At 41.7% G+C, this 25,787-nt stretch overlaps 2 protein-coding genes across 4 annotated transcripts in view; one reads left to right on the forward strand and one right to left on the reverse strand.

Moving 5' to 3' along the window:
* Positions 1-1,965: 1,965 nt before the first annotated feature.
* On the forward strand, positions 1,966-10,596 carry LOC101919152 (prokineticin receptor 2). The gene is made up of 3 exons (XM_027788384.2): positions 1,966-2,125; positions 3,652-4,310; positions 8,275-10,596. The coding sequence occupies exons 2-3, from the start codon at positions 3,814-3,816 to the stop codon at positions 8,969-8,971; spliced, it is 1,194 nt and encodes a 397-aa protein (XP_027644185.2). The 5' UTR covers positions 1,966-2,125; positions 3,652-3,813; the 3' UTR covers positions 8,972-10,596.
* Positions 10,597-18,606: 8,010 nt separating this feature from the next.
* The window catches only part of AHCTF1 (AT-hook containing transcription factor 1), a 41,703-nt gene continuing 34,522 nt past the window's right edge, over positions 18,607-25,787 (reverse strand). For all 3 annotated transcript variants that reach the window (XM_055816199.1, XM_055816198.1, XM_013300171.3), the window contains exons 32-36: positions 25,035-25,219; positions 21,171-22,986; positions 20,272-20,405; positions 19,706-19,812; positions 18,607-19,066 (exon numbers count right to left, since the gene is read on the reverse strand). In XM_055816199.1, the coding sequence (XP_055672174.1) occupies positions 18,883-19,066; positions 19,706-19,812; positions 20,272-20,405; positions 21,171-22,986; positions 25,035-25,219 (2,426 nt within the window). In that variant the 3' untranslated portion in view covers positions 18,607-18,882. The remainder of the gene's footprint in view (positions 19,067-19,705; positions 19,813-20,271; positions 20,406-21,170; positions 22,987-25,034; positions 25,220-25,787) is intronic.

Below are 25,787 nucleotides of genomic sequence, written 5' to 3' on the forward strand. Positions count from 1 at the left end.
CCCGGCTGCCCAAGGGAGCCGCTCTTTCATCACATTTACACCAGAAGTCACAAGAGACTACGGTTTTTGAAGGCAGCCTTTGGAACTTCTTATACAGTATCTGCAGCTGGGAAAATCTCCTGCATATACCCCATGGCTTTAGAACCCTTCCACTATTGCCCCAGCTCTTGTTATAGCAAGGCAGGTTATCAGAACAGTTATTTAGGCTCTAGACCCACCTTTTAACTTTCATTCTCCCCGTTTGGTTGTAAAGGTAGCTCTCAGCACCATTGGTTTCATTGTCTATTCAACAACTTCTATTCAAAAGCTTCTATTCAGCAACTACAAACCACTGCCTTGCACAGCACACGCAGATCACACCGTTTCACAGTATTTACTAGTATTCTCTGAGAAACAGTTTGACACATATAACAGAATTGCTTGGAGCATGGCAGGTGAACAAGTGCTGTTCGGAACCTACGTCCCAAGCATGAAATGCAGATCCAGAGGGGCTGTAGTTTGGTTATCAGGGCTCCAGTGCCAACTTGCCTTGAATCAGCAGGGACAGACAGTTCTGCAGCAGCTGCAGTTTGGGCCTAAAGGATTATAAATATTTGGATATCATGTTGCTTGATTAACTCACTAGATAACTTAATGTGAGACAGCTGAGCAAAGTCTTAAAGAGATCATGCACATTCCTAATGTAAAGCTTGCAAAAGCTCCCTTTAGTGTACTAGCTTTTCTTAAGGGACATTTAAGGTTTATGTGGCTCATTTTAGGGATCTTTGAGATGTGGTTCTGATGTACACCATAAGTTAACTTTGTCTTTCCCTATACTTACTATATTTACATTTTTTGTGACGGAAATCAACAAATGGACTGTATCTGATTTCCTCATTGTTCATTTAGTTGCACCATTTCAGGATATTAAAAATCCATTAATGGCTTTTCACCTATTACACTGACTGTTAAAAATAAAGCCAAGAAAAGTATTTGCCATGAAATTCTTAATGCTGTCTGCTGGATCCAGACAGTGGGGACTCTCTAGCTTTCTACAAGTTTTCAGTAGTGGCCTCTTTACCCCAGACGTATTTCACATTAACAGATTTCTTTCATTATCTCCTTTTTCCAGAGGTAAGTGCTCATAAGCTCATGAAAGCTGAGTCTTGTGAGTGTGCATTGTAGGGCACGTATTTAAAATTTTCTGCAAAACTTCTACACTCTTCATGACCTTCTACAGCCTCCTACGGTCTCATCCACATAATGTGTCTTAACTATGCATCTTGGAAAATGTCAGCTAATGTGAATAAGACTGGAGGTGCAGAAGAGGACAGGGGATCTGCTGTGTGTTTCCTTCCTTCTGGAGAGCTGGGAAGCAGGAGAACTGCTCCCTGCAGTGCGAGTGCTTCAGAGCAATAAGGAAGCCGCATTAGCAAAGGACACAAAGTCCTTAAGGATTCACTACCGCTTTTCCGCTCTGAGTAATTCCCTGAGAGGGCAAGGAAGGCTGTCATGGGTCCTCTGATTTATGGCTATTCAACGTTTGACCCTCTTTCTGCAGGAGCTGCCACAGCTGCAGTCCTAAACACAATAGCCGGGGAGAGATCTATGGAGAAAGGTTCCTGGGAAAGTAGTTCAACCTCCTTCCTCCCCCTCCTCTCCTCTGGGAGGCTTGTGTTTTGCTTCTGTGTCACATCAGGTGTAGGTAGCTGCTGCCCAGCACAGACAAAACTCAAAGAACAAGTGCAGACTTGGGTTTTTATACCTTCCATGCTCAGACTTGGTAACAAAGCCGCTCCGCCAGTTTGATGCATTCAGGGGGTTTAAAGCAGAAAAAAAGAGAAAAAGGCTGTGCTCTATTGTCTCCGTATTGCACTGCCTCTTTAAAATCAGAAATGCATGGACAGCTTCAAGGTGCCTCCCACTAAGAAAAGGCTTTAGATGCATGCACAGAGACAGCAGAGCCATCCTCCCCTGAGCAGCAGGGCAAACCTGCTTGGGAGAGAAATGATCATTCAGCAAAGCCCTCTGGCTGCTTTCAGTGAGCCTTTCTCTGCTCTGGTCACAGCAGCACATTTGCAGGGGAGAAACTTGGTGGCTATCCCCAGGGTGCCTGAGACCTCCAAGAAGATGAGAGCAACTGCAGGTACAGTTAGCTGATAGTGTTGTGTCAATTTGTAGATGGTTGTGTTGTCTGTATTTATTTTAAAGCTCTCTCTTGGTATTTTGCAGGGAAACCTGTCTGAAACAGATGCTGCACCTTGCTTTGACCAACATATAGATTTTGCATCCAAGTATTTATTTAGTACTTCTCTTAAATGAATGTTCACATTTCCAGGCAGCTGTGGGGATGCCTTGTAAGGCAGTCAATTGTTTGAACTGTTACTGAGTTTCAGGCTTTGGCTTTCTATTATTCTGTTGTTCTGCAACTCTCAGTTTGAAAAGCAATGTGGAGACAGAAGTTGTACAAGAGAGTTTCTCTCAGAAATGTATTAAGTGTTGGTACATCAGGGGCTGAGGGTGGCTCCAGGAAAAGAAGGATGCAATAGCTCCACTATGCAGATTGTCCTTTGTAGCCATGATGGGCGTTGTTCAATAGCATTTGACACCCGGAAGACCCACTGTCTCAAAGCAGAAAAAGTCATAACGCCCCGTAATTCCCTTCTGGGATGGGGTGGGACTGTCCCGACAGCTGGGATTCTGGTGTGAGGATTCCCAAATGTGGCATGGGAAGATCCAAGAAGTTAGCCCTCCCAGCATTTTGATACAAAGTAGAGGCAAAATTAGGGAGTAGATTAGATCTTTTTCTTTCCTCAGTGTGGAAAATAAATCAATTTTTAACATTTGGTACAACCGGCAGTACAAAGAGGGGAACCTGCTTCTCCTCATTCTCAAAAATGCATGGCGCTTTGCCTTGCCTAAGGAAGATTTTCCCTTTCACCTCAAGAGCTTGTTTGTTGAAGCATTCTCCTTGTGAATGGCAGATCTGCCTTCACCGCAAAGCCCTACAAGCTGGGTCACGGGGCAAAATCTTGCCTATGCAAATTGTCAGAGCTCCACTGGTTTAAGAGAAACAATAACAGATGAAGCTGGCTGAAGATTTCATCCCCCTACTCAGTTAATGGCTGCCAAAAGGAAAGTGCTGGCTTCACTGTTTTCTTGGGTCTTGGCAACTCTTGCTTAATTAAGAAATGTACTTAGAAGCCAGGACATCAGTTGTCTTTTCATTCTCACCTATCACATCGCTCTGACCGAGACACCTAGAATAAAGCAAAAACTTTGTCCAAAAGGCACATCAGGTACTTTTCAGCAAATTGAGGTGTCATCTCATTTTAGTTTTTTTACCTTGCATAAGCATGACAGCCTGTGGGCCTGAAGGCTGGCAAAGGTTTAAACTGGATTTTACACCCCTCCTAGACTGTCACTTCGCTGTGTGCTGAAAACAAAATTTCATCACTGGTAAATAAAACTGCTGGGTATAACAACCAGTGTATTATGCAACTCAAGGGATTTTATGATAACAGAAGCATCCTTTCACAGTGCATTTCTTCCCACTGTGCACAGCCAGCTATAGAGCTGTGGGGCAGTAAGGTGGCTATTGCTTTCCCTCAAGCACATTATTTTTTCTGTTATTTCCTCTCCAGAAATATTCTCCTCTTTTTGTTCCCACAGAAGGAGATAAATGAGGCTGTTGCTCTATAATATTATGGGGACAAAGACAAGGTGACTCACCGCTCAGAAGGAAGCTTTAGATGAGGTCTCTCGCCTGCCACGCCTTGTAATTCTAACACGAAACCAAGGGCCAGCCAAGCCACGTGTCAAAACAAGACAGACATGACCATGGAGCAAGCTGAACATAAAACAAATGCTACTGTCAACCTCAACTTCGCAGCAATTTACAATCTCCACGATGGGGATTTAACTTTCTTGCGAAACTTCTCTTTCCCTTTCAATTTCAGTTACAGCGATTATGACCTGCCACTGGACAGTGAAGATGACGTGACCAAAACCCGCACCTTCTTTGCAGCCAAGATTGTGATTGGGGTGGCTCTGGTTGGCATCATGTTGGTTTGTGGCATCGGCAATTTCATCTTCATTGCTGCTCTCACCCGCTACAAGAAGCTGCGAAACCTCACCAACCTGCTGATTGCCAACCTGGCCATCTCAGACTTCATCGTGGCCATTGTGTGCTGCCCCTTTGAGATGGACTACTATGTGGTGCGGCAGCTGTCCTGGGAGCACGGCCACGTCCTCTGTGCCTCAGTCAACTACCTTCGGACCGTCTCCCTCTATGTTTCTACCAATGCTCTCCTGGCTATAGCTGTTGACAGGTAAGTAGGGTGCTATGACTACACAAGTAGATGGCCAGAGCTTCTGAGGCTGGCTGTCCAGATCTCTAGGTTTTGAACATACTCAGCTGTTCTGCAGGATTTGCTGATGTCCAGGTAGGTACTACGCAGACCTGGGTATCTTGTTTCATAAAAAATTTAATCACGTGAGGTCACGACTTTACCCCAGAGAAAACTCAGTGGAAATGTCTTGATTGGATTTTTCAGGTGGAAAGTATGTTGATTTATTAGAACAATTTTTTTTCTCATAAAAAAAAAGTGTAGGAGAGGATTTATGAAATAAGGGAAAGAGGCGAAAGAGAGAGACAAATCAGAAACACCCAGACATGAGGGTGTTCATCAGCACTATATAACTGTGATCCAAACCATACATCTCTAAGGAACTTTCACTACTAGCCTACACAGCTTTTCTGAATCTAACCTTTTCTATAAACAGTGAAATACCCTTCAGCAACAGAAATAGTTGATTAATGATATAGAATTTGACAGGTGAGTTTCCAACAAGGAGGATATTTATTTCTGCCTCTAAGGTATTTTCCTCAGTTTTTATTTTGGTGTGAGAGTAAAAGATAAGACTTCTGCAAAGGAGAGTTCTTACTCTCTGTCATGCTGTACTGAGAAAACCCAACAATTATTAAATTAACCATTTGAGAGTACCGACATCGTAGCTGGATGCTCCAGTCCAGAAGTGGATGCTCAGTGAGCATGGCCAGCACTCTTCATTAAGATGCTCTCTTATACTTTCCTCTCTCTTTATATGCCTCTCTGAGGATGGCACAGCTGCAAGCCAGGAAAAAGCCACAGGTCATTTATGGCACCCATATTTATGACACTGTCCAGAAAATGATAAAATGCTACACCAACCCAGTTTAGCTGAGATTTTCCTACAGCCTTCATAATGGGGTAAGCAGAACATAATGATACCCACCTGTTATTCTACCTGCTTTATACTGCAGTCCTGAGATATTTCTATGGCTGCCTCTCACCCCAGGAATTTTAACAATATAGTTTAATTATATGCTTTCTTAAGACTCCTGGTCTCTTAGCCTTGTGCACCACAGACTCTGACGGACCTAGGCACTGAGGATCAGCTTCATGCTGACATAAGTCTGACACAACTAACTCACAAAAAGCCAGAGACCCGCAGAGTAAACTATAGAAAGACCATCACAAGAAATTGTCCTTTGTGTACAAACACCCCCTGCATATACACACTGTATGATTCCCACTCCCTCTTCCCCTTTTTTCCCAGTTTCTTCATGTGCCATTTTACGCTCCAGTCTAATGTTGCGTAGTTTTTGGTACCTGATCCAAAAGGCAGCTCAGGAGCAGTCAACCCTGCTGATGGTTGTATAGGTAACAGCTCCATGCACAGCTGCTTCAGCTGTGATTGATGTCAACAGAAGTCTGTGGAAAGACTCTGGGGAAGTTCAGAGATGGTGCCTGGTGTAGGGAAAGGACAAACACCTCCTATGAAACAACTCCTTAACAAGTATCTGACAAATAACCTTTAAGCAGCAACTGAAGATTCAGGGTTAAGCATATAACACCATCATGTATGCATTACCATTTTCTATTACTTTTTCAACTTCTAAAAAACTTTCTTGGAAAGCTCTGCTAGTACGTCCCAGGTTGATGAAGTAACATGGGTCAGTGAGCTCTTATGCCTGCTAAGAAATCAGAAGATTCCTAGCATATTTCCTCAGGCGTTTTTAAAAACAATCCTGGAAACAATTAACCACTGAAGTTTGTTGTAAGAACACAGTGTTTTGGGTTCACTGAGTTTTGGTTGTTGGTTTGTGGGGTTTTTTTGTGAGCTTTTGATTTAGTACACAGAGAAAAATCTCATTCATTTAACAATCAACAATTCCATGTTGGTTATGTCATGTAGGTTGTTGACTTCTGTCTCTAAAAAAGAATAGGCTCCTAGCAACAGCTTCCCATGTTTAGTTCATTTAAAAGGGCTCACTTGTGTAGTAGGGTTCTCTTCCATCTTCCTTGATGTCCATTCACATGAAATTAGGGATTTCACACATTTAAGGCCACATCTACAGTAGAAAATAATGCAATGTGAAAGGAGAGGATCTGAAGAGCAAAAGTTCATGCTAAGGGCCCAATATTCATGCTGCAAATATTCCGGGGGCTTTAGCTTTAGTTGGGTCCCCTGGACTGAACGCCCACGAGCACTTGGTGTGTTCTATGTACACTTTTGGAGCGTACCTTCCAGGGCAGCTTCATCTGAACTCTGTTCGTGAGCTCCAGGACCACTCCGCAGTCACAGCCCAAGTGTGGTAAGCAATGACAATCAGGAAATCCAGCACAAAAACTCCCTCCTGACTCTCTTGTAGAGATTTACACCATGCAGCCAAATGTTTTGCTGAGCAGACAGGCATACTTACGAATGCATACACATACATTATCCCACAACCTTGTTTCCATAGGACCCAATCTAAAAATATTCATTTATCAGCTCCACAATGAGGCTGATATAATTCTGCTGTCCCTTGACATCCAGCCTGCACTGTTAAGAGCGATGAACAATTCATCTGCTTCCAAGATCTGGCTGATGAAATGTGCCGCTGATTTTCCATTTTATTTTAGAATTAATATATCCTGTGGATGCCATCTATGTATAGAATATATACAGATAGAAAAGCCTTTAAATGAATGAGAAATTCCATTTTTTTGTAACAATCCTTTGTGTCAAATATAATTGTACTGGCAACTCTGGAGAGTCTTTGATAAAAATCTCCTTTTAAGAGAAATATCATAATCTTTCTGGGACAGTGTACTCTAACGTAAGCTCTTCTTACATCTATAGCTTCTTAAAAAATCAACACCCCCAAATTCCAACCAAAAAAATACCCCAGAGTGAATGCCATTGTCCTAGCTCCTTTGTAACTGATTTGAGGGCAATTGATGAACCTTGCAAGTAATGTACTTCCATTTCTCCACACTTCTTTGTGAAACACCGCAGTACACCTTGCAGCTTTACAGTCATAAGGAGTGCAACACCTAACTCAGGTTTTATGGTTTGGCACGTTACTTAACACAGCATATTTAAGATTAATTAGCAATAGTCACCTCCAGCAGAAGACACAAAAATTTGCATGGACAGAAAATGGATACACAGCCCTTTGTTGGTGGCTTGAAAACATGCTCACCTGTAACCATTCATTAGCATCAGCTTCAACTTTTTGTATCCCATGGAAAAAATATGAAAATAATAAAAACATTGTTACATATATTTGACCTTCTTGGTAAAAATATGTGTATTTAAATAGTTCTATGCCCAGGGAAACCTTTTTCCTGCTTCTGCATGTTTGCCTTTTTACCCGCACCTGACTAGGCATATATTATTGCATGTTTCAAACTCCTGCTTGAACATGCACTATCCAGCAAAGAGTCCCCATGTACTATATCATGGTATGTCCTGAGTATGACATCACCTGTGTATTGTGCTAGGTCCTGCAAACATATTTGTCAGTAATAGGAATATTCCCTCTCTTTCTCCTCTTCCTATCTTTTCCATAACTCCCAGATATGTAATCCGTGTTAAAAAGGAAAGTTTGTGATAAAAAATTGCAGCTCTTTCTAATCTTGTGAACAGGTAGGAGTTTTAAGACTCAGGTCTTAAAACCATCCTCAGACACCCTAACATACACTGAGATTTTCAGATTGTCAGGTACCCACTGTCCTAACAAACCACTCAGCCACTGGCTCCAGAGTTTCTAGAACCAGGAACTGATTCTTAGACATAAGAACTTTGCTTTAGGCTGCCACATCTGAAAATTTTCTTAACTCTCCTCACAGGCAAATTTGTCAGGCTTTCTCCTTAAGAATGACAGCAGTTTCCTTCTGCCTAATTCTGTCCACTTCTGTTTTGAAGTGCGTTCTGACTAAGAGTGTTTTCAGACTTCATTTTAAATGAATTTATCTGTTCCAGGTACCTGGCCATTGTTCATCCACTGAAACCACGAATGAATTATCAAACAGCAGCCTTCCTAATCGCCTTGGTCTGGATCATCTCCATACTTGTAGCTATCCCATCTGCCTACTTTACTACTGAAACAGTGTTATTCATAGTGAAGAACCAGGAAAAAATTTTCTGTGGTCAAATTTGGCCAGTTGACCAGCAGATGTACTACAGATCGTATTTTCTCTTCATCTTTGGCATCGAATTTGTTGCACCTGTTGTTACGATGGCCTTGTGTTATGCCAGAATCTCTCGGGAACTTTGGTTTAAAACTGTACCAGGATTTCAAACGGAACAGATCAGGAAGAGGCTTCGATGCAGAAGAAAAACTGTTATGGTACTGATGTGCATCCTGACTGCCTATGTTCTCTGCTGGTCACCTTTCTATGGGTTCACAATTGTCCGTGACTTTTTCCCCACCATCTTTGTGAAAGAGAAGCATTATCTTACTGCTTTTTACATAGTTGAATGTATTGCTATGAGCAACAGCATGATAAACACCATGTGTTTTGTAACTGTAAAAAACAACACCATGAAGTATTTCAAGAAGATCATGTTGCTCAGATGGAGATCAACATATAACGGAAGCAAATCTAGCACAGATTTAGACCTGAGAACAAGTGCAATGCCAGTCACAGAGGAGGTAGACTGCATAAAACTGAAATAAATTTTCTGAAGTTCTAATCTCACATATTTTGGAAAGGGGGTAAAGAGGAAATAATGCCTCCTCATAAGCTTCTCCCTTGTCTATAGGAATATCCACCACTGGGCAGAGTCCTTGAAAAGCAGCCTACTACATGTTTCCACCAAAACTCTTTTCACTGGACTGCTGTATAATCCCATAACTCAGACCGATGCTGTGCTTCAGGTCACAATATGTAAATACGGGATGTAGACCCTCATTTTGGAGTTGTTTAAAATTTAAGATGAACAAAAAAGTCTGTGAATGCATTAAAATATATTACAGTGATGGAAGAATTGATTGCTGATCCTAAAAATGATGATGCTTTGTTTCTTCTTAAAAGGAATTTCTTTGATATTATCATTTGTACCTTTAAGCTATTCCGTGTCCTTTTCCTTCTGCTCACAAGATGCAGGATGGCAAAAATGCCCATTTTCCTTCGTGTCACACTTCATCCTCTCAGTTTACTCCTCATGATGAAGCTCCTTGAAGTCTACAGACTACCAGCTTTCTATTGTACAATGTGCAGCATGCTCTTTTGAAAGACACATTCTCTACAAAGCTAAATACTGCTTCACAATCTAGTGAAAACCTCAAGTCTCTTCCTGTGACACCTTGTTTAAGAGTATTTTATCAACATTCCACTCTGTAGTTTTATGTAGAATGGTACTCTGTTTATTGTATTTGGAAATGTCACAGCTACATATTGAAGGGAGCTGGTCCCTTCTCTTATCTCCAGGCACCCTGTGGCCATATTCTGCTGCTTTGAGTCACGGAGCTCTTCACAGAATCAATCACTAAATCATAGAGGTGGGCAACATTTCCAGATTATCTAGTTCACCCCTCTGATCAAGCAGGGTCAACTAGAACATGTTGCCCAGGATAGTGTCTAGCTGGGCTTTGACTGACTCCAGGGATGGAGACTGCACAGGCTCACTGGACCACCTGTTCCAGTGTTCAACAGCGCTCACAGTAAAAAAAGTGTTTTCTTATGTTCAGACAGAATTTCATGTGTTTCAACCTGTTTTTCAGTGGGACCCAAGTAAAATTATAGCATGTTAGTGGGAAAAAATCCACTCTGCTGAACCAGGCCTAGACATCTTACCAAGTCTGTATACACCTTCAAAATAAAATACAAATAGGGCCAAATTAGCATAAGGATCTTGAGACAATCTGTCTTTCTGCAAGCAGTGGAGAGACAGACTCATGGCTGCAGCGAGCCAGTCACTGTTTGAGTTGAGTAGGTCATTATCTGGTCAAATGTGAGGCAACAACTCAAGATGAATTCTGCATTGCCTCCAAGAGTGCTGTTTTTACTGTTCTGATTTTGCGCAACTCCAGGACAGGTGTTTTCGTAACTGATACGCATGATAAAGCAGGTGATGTAGCAGTAATACCTACTCATTTAAACTACACATAAGATAACATGAACTTTTGTGTATTCTTTTGTGTATTGAAATAAAGTCTTTTCTATTGTGATGACAAATGCTTCTTTCTGTTTTAAAGTATGTAGTACCACCCAGTTTTGGAGTAAACAGCTTTTGTAAATAATGTCTATTTGTAAATTTAAAGTGAGCAGCAAATCCTGCTAATAAAACAGTAAATATGGAGTCAGTACCAGCATTGTGAATTATTTTTTATATTCTTCCCTTAACCATAATTTTCCTACACAAGTGACTAATGTGAATTATCCCATTTCTGCTACAGAAAAACTACCAAGCTGACCAATTAAATTTAATGGCAAAAGGATATTCAAATCCATTAAAGTGCTTAAATGCTCTCATCATTAGCTGCTCTTAAAAAATACACATTGGAGAGGATCTCATAATTTGCTCTGTTAGGCAAAACAATTACTGAAATCATTCTTCAAAATTATGTTTTTTAATAGGGATAAGTACTAAATCTATTTGTTTCCCAGCCTGCCAAAGAAGTTTAAAGGACTGGAGAGTTGCAGTATTTTATCAAGAGGCTTAATCCTGTAATTTCTCCTGAAATCTCACGGTTTCTTCTGAAACTATGCACCCATATTTATCTCCTGAAACCTGTACTAGTTACTGGAGATTAGCTAGCAATCCTACTTGTTATCCAAGTGCCCTGATGCTCCTTCCATCTATTATTACTAGACTTCTCTTGGTGCAACAGACCCAAACAACCAACAACTTTCCACACCTGGAAATCCACCTCAGGCTGAGTTATCGAAAAAACAAAGCTCAACCCCCACCAAGTGATATAGTACCAAGCAAAAACTAGGGGAAAGAATTGCTTTCAAATTCTAGAAATCACTTTAAGAGCTTCAAGAAGAGCTCTTCTGGCCCAGCCTGCAGAGTGTTCTAGGCCACCACCACATCCCTCTCCCTGTGAGGGGCAGCAAAGCAGCAGCTGCCACAGCCCCTGCTGTGGATTTAGGTTTTGGAGTCTGCAACATTGCTGCATTTTGACATTTTGAGGTTTTTCCAGCTGCCAAGCAGTGTTCCAGCCTGAACCACTGGATAGGGCTGGAGAAAAAGCTGTGCTTTGCCCCCCACTGCATTTGTTGTGAACAGCATCCCCAGAAAGAGGGGGATTCCCACTGCGGAAGGACAACGCTTCCCTGATGGGAGCAGCTGAGCAGTCACAGCCCCCTTAGTTTGTGTCCAGCTCCAAACACCCCAAAACTGGTCACAGGTTCCACTTTCAGGGACCAATGTCTGCTCCTAACCGAGCTGCAGTGCCCAGGGCAGCAAGCCCACCGGCCTGGCCTGGCGACAGAAGCCCACTGAGCTTTCTTGACCCCACAGAGCTCATTTCATCTAGGGAGCGAGAGGGTACAGCCCCTCCATCAACCAGGGCCTGCCTCCCACCCCTGGCTGCACTTCAATGTAGAATTTAAGACTCATAAAGTCATATCAAAGCTCCCTTGAAGCACAGCAGCATGCGGCCATGACAGGCCCTGGGCCAAGCGGCTCCCTCAGGCCAGGGGAGCAGGCAGGCCGCAGTTCCCTCAGGCCGGGGGAGCAGGCAGGCCGCAGTTCAGGCCGCAGTTCCCTCAGGCCAGGGGAGCAGGCAGGCCGCAGTTCCCTCAGGCCGGGGGAGCAGGCAGGCCGCAGTTCAGGCCGCAGTTCCCTCAGGCCAGGGGAGCAGGCAGGCCGCAGTTCAGGCCGCAGTTCCCTCAGGCCAGGGGAGCAGGCAGGCCGCAGTTCAGGCCGCAGTTCCCTCAGGCCAGGGGAGCAGGCAGGCCGCAGTTCAGGCCGCAGTTCCCTCAGGCCGGGGGAGCAGGCAGGCCATGGTCTGACCAGAGCAGCCAAGGGAGAGGGCCAGACCCCACGCTCCCTGTAGCTTAAGGGAGTTGTGCAAGGGGAAAAAGAAAGACAGAAAGGTTTTTTTGTAGCCACACAGCTGAGGCTAGGGAGTGTGCATTCCAACAGGTGCTCTGGGGCTGCCCAGCTGCCTCCTGCCCAGCCCTTCCCTGCAGGAACACCCTCACCTACACAGAGCCGTGTGGTGAGGGAAGCCAATGGGGACTGCACCTGCCTGGTGCTTTGCTTGCAAGAGCCGTGCTTAAACACAGAAAGGGGAGCACAGGCCGGGAGGAAGGCAGCAGCTGTCATGGAAGACAGGCAGCCCCTTCCCACACAAGCTGTTACCCAGCAGAGCACAGCGAGCCCCCCGGCTGCCCACGGTGGGCTCCAGGACATGGCAGCCATACGGGCTATGCCAAGGATGAGGGATGCCTGAGGTGAAGCACCCTTCTAAGAGCTGGTAACGGGGTTTGGATAACCACACAGCAAATAAGCCAGATGCCACCGTGTCTCCGTTGTGGCTGGCTCCGATTTCTATAGCCAAAACCAAAAATGTCGTGCTCTGGTGCTGGATTCCTGTTCAGCTGTCCGCTGCAGCACAGCTCCCAAAGCCAGAGGCTCGTTTCCCCCTGGATATCCTGGATATCCTCCAGGGATAACTGGAGGTAAAATCCAGTCTCTGCTCCCACACGCTGGCTCTCTGAAAACACCCACCAAACACAGGCGTAAATAAAAAATAAAATGGTGACCCCACGTGGCTATGAGAGGAATTAAGAGAAGTAAAAGCAGTCATTCTCAGCAAGGGGCACTAAGAAAACAAAGCACTTATTTTAATAAAGCAACAGCAGGAAAAGAAACTCCGGGCATTGCCCCGCTACGAAAGGAGTGCCTACAAGACCCAGGCCAGGGTGGGTCACGATAGCCTGGGCATGAATTTTCCCTGAGGAACGCCTGCCCAGTCAGGAGCCCAGACTTCACGCTCCTCCCTGGAGCCCGGCAGCCTTTCCTGTGGCAGCAGTACCCTCCAGCTGCCGGCACGGCACGGCACGGCACGGCCCGGCCCGGCCCGGCCCGGCACGGCCCGGCACGGCCCCCGCGCTCCCGCCAGCAGCAGCGGGTGATGTCGAAGGGAAACGGAAACGTGGTCACAAATGGCAGTTCTGCCTGCACGGAGCTGGAGGGACGCGTTGAGAAAAACAAAGTGCTCTTCCTTAAGGGAAGTGACACAGGAGTAAATCACAAGAAGCCTTCAGTAACGAGGCGGTGTGTTTGCAGACACAAAGCACTACAGCGGGGAGTGATGCCAGCAGCTTACAGCAGTGCTGGAATCCACTGGGCTACAGAAAGGTGCCGATGGAGTGGGAGCATCCAGCAGCTACAGAAGCTGTACATCGCTCCTGCTTTATAGGACAGGTATGGTGCTATAAACATTCAGTACCCTATAAAAGGTGTATGGAAGAAAGCATTAATTTTCTTTACTGAGGTCCTGAAGACTTCCTCATGAATACCATGTGCAAGGGTGAAGTTAGGAAGCATAACAAAGATTAAAGGTCAGCTCACTGTATGGTAGGTAAAGGAAGATCAGCATCTGAACAGCTGTTAAAAAAAGGTTTACTAAAACATAACATTTTTGGTTCTTATGTAAGACATTAATTACACTTGTGACAAATTATCTTGTTAAGAGTTTATCTGTAAACCAAGCTGTACTACATAGATTTTTTTATTCAACGCTATTTTATAGGAACCACTATGGCTTGTACTGTAAGTTGCTCCGTATACTCATGGTTTCTATTATATACTGATTTAAAATTGAGTATTTTAACATACAACCTGGAAAGATCTTGGAGGTAAATGACACTTCACACTAATCCCACCTGGTACGGCTTCTCCTTCTCCCTGTTCCAGGCGGCTTTGAGGGATTCTTTGCACACAAGGATCACCAAGCCTCTGCACAGTATCTCATCATTAAATAACTCTTCTCTGAGCTGATCTGACCATACACCAGCAAAGTACTTGCCAGGCATTCTCCAGCACTCTTTTACCAAGATCGTGAGACCTCTCCCCAGAAAACAGCCAAGTGCATCCTGTTCATGGATAAGCAAGCAAACGCATACACAAGCACTGCTGTTCAGTTGGAGTGTCCCCACTAATAGTTTCAATTTGCGATCAAGATTTGCAAACACACTTACAAGTAATACTGAGTTCCAGGATGACAGAAATGTAGATGAAGTCTACATGCTTCAAACCAGTGAACTGAAATGCCAGTCATTTGCATTACAATTACATAAACGTTAATAATGGGAGATAAATGAACCGACCAGTCTACAATTGTCTATTAGCTAAAACTGCTTTTAGTTGATTCTTCGAAGAAAATCTTACCTGGCCTGTGTACCTCTTGGATCCTGCTGAGATGAGGATACCATTCTCATCCTTTAAGAAGCCACTGTGAGACCGACAGGCCAGATCAAAAGTAAAGGTCTTCCCATGCCCTGGATTCCTAAGGTCATAGATATCTGCGCTGTTGGCGTTCACAGAAATCACACCCTACTTCCTGCATCCTTCTCTCTGTGTATTAAAATTACAATTGTGCTATCAAAATACAAGCAATCAGTCATTTACTAATAATTCATTTTTGGTCTGGATTTAAACCAAGTTCAACAGCAATGCATGGCCAACCAATGACTGCTGTGGGATAAGCCTGCTCTCAGATCGCATTAGGTGACACGCAGCCAAGGAGGGGCCTGAACAAACGGACACATCAGTAACCATTACATGTATTTTTCCCCTCTACCTCACATATTGGTCATCCACACAGCACAGTGCACTGGAAAAATGTATTTTATTTTAGGAACAGCTTTCATTCAAAATGAAACACAGTACATTTATCTCCAAGCATATCAAAGAGACTCATTATCTTGACTAATTTGGTGAAAAAATGCATTTCTGGAATGGAAACCTGGAAGTTTTGCACAGAAGACAAACAGTACAAAAGATTAGAATTCTGTTATTTCGTAGTAGTTTCGGATTGGCCTAGACTAATAGGTCACAAGCATTGCCTAACAACTCACAAGAAACTATGATTTGGCTTCTGCCTCTATCTTGATTTTCCCCATCAGAAATCAACAAGCAAGCTATTTATGATTAGTTACATGGGAACTGATGAAATTGCAGCAAATGAATCTATTGTGCTGACAGCCCTGAGAGTAGTCTTCCACAAGAGGAAGTTCTGATGGGGGATTAAATTAGTTATCTGCAGCCTTATTTGCACACTGGGCATGTACAAATATTAAGGCAAATAAACCAAGTCAACATGAATCAGTTAACACTTTAAGCACCAAGTAGCTATCAGAAGTAAAATAGATTCGCTTTAATCCTCCTTCATGTTATAACCTGGAATGAACACTTACATCAGCCTTGGCTTCTAAACATTTGAAGAAAAAGCCTTAGGAATATTTGCATTAACTCTCTGAGTAACTCAGGGAACCATTTCTACTAAAACGTTCATTCTCTTGACAAATTCCCTTCTAACAACAGCCCTTAATCTTATTAATATTCATTCTCCCTCCACTAATATCTCCTACTATGTTTCCGGGAAATAAAATCTGCCATTATGCCTATTTTTGTTCTTTCTGAAAGGTGAGTGTCTGCTATCCCAAGGCAGTCAACCTTCCAGTGGAATCTCCTCTGGGATTACAGCCCCGAAAGGTACAAATGCGCAATTTAGCTTCAGCTTTTAGCTGTCTAACATTAGATCAAAGCAGATGCATCAAAACACTCCTGAGAAATTCCAGCTTTTCTTTAGGGGGAGAAAAACACACACCCCTCAAGCAACTAAATTTCCTATAGAAAAACTTCAAAATTGCTCTATTTAGTGATGAACTATACCGAGTAGCTCCTGGGAAATTCACATCTCGGTCACAAGAGAATTGCAGCTCTGTGCCCCTATAGCCTTACACATGCATCCACTACAATGCATCCCCCCCTCTTTCACGGCCCCTTGTCCCCTTCTCTAGCACCAGGATTACCATCTTCCTCTCAGATACATGTGCAAACACCTGCAATCCTATTAAGACTCCCAGCCAGCTCAGCCACTCACCCCGAAGCCATTTTAATCTTTTAAAAAGGCAGGCTCCTTCCCCAATTCATCCGCTTAAGCAGCATGCCCATGCACTGGATCCTTCCCACCCTTGCTGAAATCATCTTTTCCACTCCATCCTTCACACGTTTGTAGCAAGGCTACACAAAAGAACACCCATGTAAAAATCTATTTTCTCCACTTCAATATAAACCCATCCTTAAGCTGCCATCGTAACACTCTTAGCTAGCTTCTTTTCCTTTTCTCAGGCTCTAAATAATAATTCATAGTGCCTGTTTGCGCCTCCGTTTCCTTCTATGTCCTTCAACTTCCTGAAAACCCACTCCTCGTTACACATTATGCTTACACTCCTTTTTAAACTTCTCCCTGGGGAAACTGGTCAGCACCCAAGAACTATGCACTGAATTTAACTGGGGGGGGAACAAAACAAAACAAAACAAAACAAAAAAAAAAAAAAAAAAAAAGAGGAAAACATTTTAACATACAATTGGATTAAAACTCCTTTAAAGTAAAAAATCACAAGACTATTCCAAACCTTTAGGAGGTTATTGAATCTCATGCCAATTTTGTTGTTACTACTGCTTTCTTTTTTCCTCCAAAGCACTTCCAAATGACGGTAATTCAGCTGAGCTGGTTATAAAATAAAGAGGCTAAAAATCACTACAAATCTACAAATTATTAAGAAATTAGCTAATACCATGTTATCATTTGTTCTAATGGGTTTTCATACCAAGAAAATATATTGTAAGTACAAATGACAGAAACACGTTAAAACCCTACGAGGTAATCTTCACTAGCACTTCACCACTCAAGTCTATTTGATCAGGAATCGGAACATTTTATAAATACTCTTGTGCACTACACACAACATATATTCAGATTTGACATCCATTTTCTATTCCGGTTTTGAAAGTTTGTATTTTACCCCATATTCTGAGCTCTTTGCTGCATTTCTGTACAACAAGAATTTAAAAAAATATTGCTAGAACTTCCCCCCCTCCCCCTCTTTGACGATATTTATATTGTAGTTCAAATACAAAATATTCAGAATGAATTATTAACCTGACTGAAAGGTCTCACTCAAACTGACACTTTCAACATTTGGCATTTTTTTTAAGCTTTCATTCAGTGATGAATAATCCCAAGGAGAAAAATACCCTACTGCATGCAACTGCTTCTCTAGAATGACCTGTTCCAAGATAGAAAAATCATGGCCCCAGAAGAAACTTCTTTTACAAGCTTAGTCTGTTATTAATACATTCACCCACTATGTACAAGGTATTAGTTAATCAATAAATTATTTCTTAGAGTAACTGTACTAGTTTTTACTAATTGAAAAGTTTAATGTCAGGTTCCACCATTCTGTAGTCTTCAAAGTTGCATCCATATATAAATTAACATACATAAAAATAATCCATTGTCTAAAAGACTGCACATCAAAATAGTATTTCCATGTCTGCTTTTAAAAGAATATTTGTTGAATTTATTTTTACAAATTGAAGCTTTATAGGGACATTTACTCCATAACCCAAGATTATTAATGAAACAATTATTAAAAAATATGGTTTGTAACTAAGATTTCTGTACATTTTTGTACCTTTTTCAGACTACTATGTTAGCTTTACCATCAGGTTTTCAGTGCTGTGATATGCAGGCTTCAAACACTGCAAAATATGTTTACAGACAATAATTACTTCAATTATAGTAACATTGCTATTAACCTTATGAAAATAATTTTGGCTCAAATTTCCAAGTATATGGGTAACATCCCTTTAAACCCAATATGCTATTGTAAGTATCACATCCTCTATACAGTCAATTTTTTGCTGACAACAAACTGTAAAAAATAGTGAAACATCTGAGATGTGAACTAGTTTTATGAACTAAAGAGCAGCTTTCCCAAAGTTTAAGACAAATACAAAAAAAATATTGCACACCTTAAAATACAATTGTTTACATTCTGATTTCGATACGGTACAAGTTAACCGTGAATGTAAGGAATCACTGGTTTATACTGTGAGCCCAATTATTTGTGCCAGAAGGTCAAATGTCATTTAGAAAAGTCAAACTAGTATGTTTCGAACGTTTACTTGTTATAGGAATTCTAAGTAAACTTTTAAAAAGCTTAAAAAGCTTTAGGCCTCACTTTTGAGGGTCAACAACTCCTGCAAACCAACATTAACATTTCTGAGCAATACAGGCCATTCAACCCACTATTCCCTCAAAAAGCTATCAGACAGTAAGCATATTGTGAAGTATACATTTTTATTTAACATTCCTAAAATAAGCTGTATTTACATATTATATAAATGTATGAAGTCTTAATATAAAATAGAAAACTGCATTGACTGAGGAAATCACACTCCATATGGAGTTACTTATTGAAGACCATTTGTTTATGAAATTTTACAATAATTTATATAAATTATCTCTTCCAAATTAGATAATTTTTTCTTTTTACTAATCCACACAATTTTGATGACTTTGCAAACAGTGGTGTATATTATAAACTTTAAAAACAGTTACAGCATCTTCCGGCGCACAACTGGCTTTGGAAAATTAGACAGTCTTTTTTTGTTCTTTCTTAGAGTCTTCTCTGCCATGTCTGCAGTTTCTTTCTTTGTTCCATCCACTGGACTTCCAAAAGGAGAGATGAATTTTATTTCCACTGGTGGAGGTGACCAAGAAGCTTCTCTTCTTGTGGTTCTGAAAAGAAAGAGAAGTACCAAAATTTATTTTTTCTTACCAACAGCTTTCAGTGGAGGGAAAAATTACAAAATTAATGCCGAAGAACTTATTTATGGGCTTCTTTGTAGGCAGGATCAAGGCAAAAAAGGTACACAAATCAGCTTTCTTTTGCTTTCATTCCTTACCAGATTGTACCAAGTATTCTCAGTCACTGGTCATATGAGCCTTTAGAGCACCCTAGCCCAGCTTTTAAGAGGCAGATATCCTCAAACAGTTTTCCAGAATGAACCAGGAAACATGTCCAGAAACAAGAAGTTCCCTCTGTTCACTGACCCCCTCCTGCCTTGTATGGGCAACTAAAGACTGTTAAAAGTGAGTGTGGTTTCATAAAGGTGGAATACGACAATGTAGGAGCCCACCATCACTGCAAAGATCGGTATCCATTCCTTTGCTATCCCCTCCCTCTCCCATTTCTGTTAGAAAACTAAACCGTTAAGTGGGGGAAAAGGTGCCTGTTAGACCAGCAAGCTGGACAGGTTCGTAAGGTCAGAGCAGAACTGCTCAGCCAAGCGAGCAGAAGAAATTGGGTGGCAAACAGCTGAACTTGTGAAAACATAATAAAGGAATGCAAATAAGTGTTCAAAAATAATTTCATACTTGGTTGCTTTCCTCATTTTTGATTTTGCAGTTCTACCTCTCTTCAATTTTTGCTTTCCCAGAGACTCTAAGGATTCGGTATCCTCTTCCTCTTTAGTTGGAAGCTCCTATATTAAGGCAACAAAAATATTACTCACACACAAGTTCTTACACTTCTACAGAATACAAATCAGTCTTTCTTTCATGCAGTCATGCCAAAGTTTTTTCCAAAAGCATTACAGTTTCTCTCAGCAAAACAAACCTTTCATCTGAAATTACTGTACCATCTTAACAGTTCAAATTCTGAAAATTAAAAAATAACACACCAATTAAGTTTAAAGAAAGCCACTGTGCCTTTTGTTAAAGGCAAAGCAATACTTACTAGTTCTTGACTTACATAGACTCAAAACTGACTTTTGTAGCTAGTTTTCATGAAGGAAAAACCCACAAATTGTCTAGCTGCTTAATTTAAAGCTTTCTTTTTAGACGTACTTTCAAGAAAAAAGGCAAGGCATTGCAAAGTATGATTTGAAAAAGCAGTACAGAGCAAAAGTCAAGAACATGATACATCCAGGGTTTTTACTTACTGGTTCTTTCATAATTTGGGAAACGCTAGATACATTTTTTCTTCTTGACCTCAAAAGAGGTGGTGAAAAGACAAATTGAGAAGACAAGTCTGGGTCTAAATCCTTAAGCTGCACAGGATGGTCTGCTTTTCCAGCTAAAATGACAATGCATTGTTAACACGCACGTACATTACAAAGGACAGTGACATTAAATTACAGCTCATAATTAAGAGCACAATACCTTCCTGAAATAAAAGCTCCAGTCAGGCTTATAAATACTCAGTGTGGAGGTGTCTTTCCCCCAGTAACTGCCTCTTGGGATCCATTCTTTTTCAGCAAATTGTGAAACAAAACCAAGCCAGTGTAGTGGTTTTACCTGCACTTACATAATCAGAGGTATTATGCTCAAGAGGCATCAAGAGTCCCTACGCATCTCAAAAAAGAAAAAAATTATCATGTACACTACTAAAAAGTAACTTAAATAAAAAAATATATGCCCATGAAAAACAACCACATAATTAAACAGCTGTATAGTTTGCTGCAAGATGGAGCAGCTCAGTTGCAGTTAAAAACTGAACAGAATTTGGAAGCACGTCTCCTTTATTTCTCCATTGGGAGGAAGAGATAGCAATTGCATATTAACAGATACCCTCCAGTTTTCAAAACTGACAGAAATTAAGCTCATGACAAAAATTCACCTTGAATTTCTTTTCACTCAGATCAGCCTCCTCATCTATTCCCACCACAACTAGTCAGCCAGTCATGTAGAGTTCAGAAAGAAGATGAAATGCCTCTTTCCAAATTTGTTATTTTGCATGGTTACATTCTTCACAATACTTAAAGCCAGCCTCACAGTCTGTTTTCTATGGTTTACAAAACAGGAACACCCCCTATTTTGTATATAAACACAGCGCACTTGCCTTTAAATTTCTTTGCCAGTTTTGTGAGAGGAGGAGAGAAAAGGAAGGACTCATTTTCCTCAACAGACAGTTTCTGATGCATGGGAGTTTTGCGGGACCTGGTTCTTGTTACAGAATCTGTTAAAGTTCTTGATATTTCATCACGTTCTGATGGGTTTACGTCTTCAAGCAACAAAGGGCTGCCATCAGGTCCTTTGGGGGAGGCCTCCTCCCCTGTGCTCTTCTCCAATACTGACTGCTTCTTCCTGCCCCGACGCCCTGTCCTTCCTGGAGTCCCGGGTGTGCTTGGTTCCTCATTTGGCTGTGCAGGTGTTTGCCCACGAGTATCTGCTTTTTCTGGTTTAGCATGTAGAACTCTTCTCACTCTTCTCCTAGGAGTATCAAGGATCTCCACTTCCCTACCTGAATGTATGTCTTCCTGAGTAGAGAGAGATTCTGCAGCTGCCAGGAGATTTTGTGCCACCTTCCTAGCACTTCTTCTAGGAGTGACAGGAGTGACAGGAAGTTTAAGCTCCGTTTGAGAAAGCAATGACTTAGAGAGGTCAAGGTCAGAATTTTCTGAAACTTCCGATGAATTGATCTTTTTTCTTCTGCCTCTTTTAGTTGGCACAGGTAAAAGTAGTTGGTCACTAGGCTGCACCTCTTGACTCTTGACAACATTTTCAGTAAATTCTAAATGAGTGCTTTTCTGTTTTCTTGCACTTCTACTGGGACTGGCTGCCAGTTTTATCTTATGACCTGGGTCACTCTGGCCAGTTTCCTTTCGTCCTCTATTCCTTTTGGAAGTAGCAGAAACGGTAACACTACCACCTTCAGCAAGAGATCTTTCCTCATTAGCCTCTTCCAAGGGTTCAGATGCAGCTTCCTTTGCTCTCCTTAAGCCTCTTCTTGGAGTAACAGCGATAGACTGCGTACTGACGGACAATGTTTGTCCATCAGAATGGCCATCTTCTGTTTTTTCTACGTTAGTATGTTTCGGCTTCCTGCCTCGCCTAGGAGTCACAGGTATTTCCTCAGCTTGAGCATTTTCTTCTGTTTGAAGATGAGAAGTCTCAGCTGCTTCTTTCTTTCGCCTGGTACTTCTTCTAGGAGACAATCCAAACAGAACTGGATCATCCGTCTTCAGCAGCTGCTGATCACCTGCCGATGGAATCCTTAGATTTCTACTCAGTTGTCCCCTTGCACGTGTTCTAGGAGTGATGACATACTCTACAGGATGTTTGCTGGTTTCATCTTCCACTACTTCTGGCACAGTTAAGGCAGATTTTGCCTTCTGGAATCTAGTTACCTTTTTACCTATGGTTTCATGAATAGACTGTTCTACAACTTCAGATGTAAATTCTTTACTTCTTGTGTCTTTGATTACATCCAGTAAGTTCTCAGCAATAGCCACTTTAATGGGTTCAGGCACATATGGGAGCGACTCTGTAACATTTTGAGACTCCTGATCACTAGTTACAGTGGACACTGAGTTTGTAACATGTTCTTGGTTTTCAGTATTTCCTAAATTGTTCACAGGTTTCTCCTCTGTTGTGGTACCAGCTGGTTTAGAAGCATCCACTAACACAGGGTCTCCCATCTCTGCTTCACCTTCTTCTCCTTCCAAGACTAAACTAAAATTACTCTCAGATATAAAAAGCTCTCCCTCAGCTGCATCACATTCACCATCTCTATTATCAGGCAAATCACATATAAACTGTTGTTCTGCAGTATTGTAGCTGTATTGAAGATTGCCTGATGGATGTAGTTCACTATCTGGTGATGTTTCAGGTGCATCTTCGGAGATCTGTGCCTTAACCGCACTATCGTCAATAACCTAAAGTTAAAAAATGTCTGTTAATGCATGATTAATTACCCAACTAACTTCAAAATGAGCTAGATGAAACTGAGGACAGTGAAATGCTGCTTTTCCTTTCAGATCACCACTAAATGCGAAGTTAGAAACATACAATGTATTCTCTCAATGTACTACAGATAAAAAGTTTATGCATTTAAGGGACAGAGAACAGAGTATTCTGTGTATGCAATCACATGCTCCATTTCTGATCTGTTCATGACTAAGGATCTGCTACCACCCATGAACAAAGTGAGCCGTTTTGCAAAACAAAACATATACACAACTGGCAGTAACCATCACATGGCAGTACTTGCCCGACTGGCTACAAATCCACACCAACTGACGAACTCTGCATCTGACAAGGTAAAACACAATCCTGTCCCCAGAGTTTAAAGTTTCAGTCACGACAGCTGTGACTGCAACACAGTCAAACCAGCCAGGTATCACATCCAACAACTCAACGCTGCACATTTAAGGGATCACTTGGATTGTGTGAGACAACACCTATATTCTAAGTACCTACAGCTCATGTTTTGCTGTAGCAACCACTCTTTCCTTCTAGATCCACACGAGACACTCAAGCTTTTATGTCGAGAACAGAAGTAGTATCTGTTACATATTTCAAGTGACTCAGATGGTCAAGATAATTTAACCAATGAATAAAAGACCTCTGCCCAGCCCTCTAAGTTGTAGTGCCAACGATGGCAGAAGGAAGAAGCCACTCAACGGGAGTCTCCATAGAATCTGCTTATTTTTTTGCCTCCTGTCTTGTAACAAGTTGCTAAAGCATCACATTATAGCAGCATGTCACGCTTCAAAATGAAATTTACGAAAAACTATCTGCATAAACTTTCCCTTTATGCTTACAAATCTACGAACAAGAAAGCAGGAAGTAGTTTATCCTAAATTCAGTGAAAGCAGACAAGCCAAACCCAGATGTTTACTATAAATCTGTAAGAACCAGTCATAACAAAAGCAGAAAACCCTTCACTGTACTGCTACATGAATGACTGCAGAAGCTTTGTGATTGTCTCATGTACCTGCTCCCTTTTTCCTGTCACAGATTTTCCATTTACTCCCCCAAGTGACTGATGTATTCCCAAGCCTAAAATCATCTTCTCTACAGTGTTGCCCTAAATCCCAAAGCTGAGACAAGCTAAAGCAGTAACTGTCTATTTAACTTCACCTGCAATCTGGGACACGGAAAAGCATCGCCTATTACTTAAGACCCATCTGTTTGTGGTAGGCCTACCTTTCAGTTTGTATTTCACTCCATTATTAATTCCTGTGAGTATAACCCTACAGGAAATTGACAGTATACTCTCTACGGTACTTAGAGGACATCCACAATGAATCCAAATAACTCATCAGCCCCTGTTGAAGAACACCACGGGGAAAACCTGGGACAACCAGACAATCTCTAGTTCTGATTTTCAGTCCATGTGAACAGCCTTTTAGAATACATATTTTACAACGTTTAGATGTTAAAAAAACACATGTTTTACAAATAAGTTTTAAGTAGCTGGAAGTACCTTGATACTGAAATTAACTCTTTACCTGGAATGTGGTTTATGTTAGTTAGGAACAAACAGTAAAGGCTCTAAGCACCTAAATCATTCTGGAAACGAGCTTGGTTCCCACATGATCTCATCATCTGGTAAATGGCCCCCAGTACTGAAAAGCTGCGTTCCCCAACTTTTCATATTATCTTTAACATTAAAACTATTTATTTTTAAATTCAAGTAAGAAACATTAAGTTGTAGTAAACCAAATGAATGCACAGTTATTTAAAAAAAATACTTCAGACATTTTTTTGTACTACTACAGCTCTCAAAGGCCCAAGTCTTGACAGGTTCTATTTTGTGTCACAGATACAAAAAATGCCTAAGAGAAAAACCTAGCTGCCCTTAGGTATTGAGGTTTTAACTTGTGTTTTTGTGTGTGCGTAAACTGTCAGTACAACAGGACTGCCCTCAATTTGCAAAGTGTGTTCTATTTTGTAGAAAATGGGAAAATAGTTTACTTACATTCATTTCCTCAGCTTTATGAGCATTGTTAGAAACAGCTGTTTCTTCCTGCAGCAAAGGAGCTTCAGCTTCAACTTCAGCCGCTTCTAGGTTATGTTCTTTAGAGAAATCCACACACTTCCCCTCAAGGTGATTTTCTGAATGAGTACTGACCACATCCTCACTGTCAAGAATACTTATCACAGCTGTAAGAGATTTATGTAATTTTAACTTAACTGCTATATAAATGACACAGGTTTAAGCAACAGAGTAAGAGAGGGAACAGGAGCCAACAATACAGTTCTCCATCCTGCCGCATATATCAAGCTTTCTCCAAAACCCAGAAGCCAAAATTACCGTGCTGGTTTTGGCTGGGAATGAGATAATTTTCTTCAGAGTAGCTGGTATGGGACTATGCTTGGGATTTGTGCTGAAAAGTGTTGATAATACAGGAATGTTTTTGTTATTGCTGAGCAGGGCTTACACAAAGCAGAGGCCTTTTCTGCTTCTCACCCCACCCCACCAGCGAGTGGCCTGGGGGCAGAAGAAGCTGGAGGGGACACAGCTGGGACAGCTGACCCCAGCTGACCAAGGGGATATTCCATATCACATGATGTCATGCTCAGCACAAAGCTGGGGGAAGGAGGAGGAGGCAGGAGGATGTTTAGAGTTATGGTGGTTGCCTTCCCAAGTAACCATTATGACTGACAGAGCCCTGCTCTCCTGGGGATGGCCGAACACCTGCCTGCTGATGGAAAGTAATAAATGAATCCC

This window comes from Falco peregrinus, chromosome 11 (assembly GCF_023634155.1).
Source record: "Falco peregrinus isolate bFalPer1 chromosome 11, bFalPer1.pri, whole genome shotgun sequence".
NCBI lineage: Eukaryota > Metazoa > Chordata > Aves > Falconiformes > Falconidae > Falco > Falco peregrinus.

What these genes read in the sequence shown, in the direction of transcription:
- LOC101919152 (XM_027788384.2), top strand. Translation starts at nt 3,814, where the DNA reads ATGACCATGGAGCAAGCTGAACATAAAACAAATGCTACTGTCAACCTC. An exon ending in CTGGCTATAGCTGTTGACAG is followed by an intron (nt 4,311 to 8,274) that starts GTAAGTAGGGTG and finishes TATCTGTTCCAG; the next exon opens with GTACCTGGCCATTGTTCATC.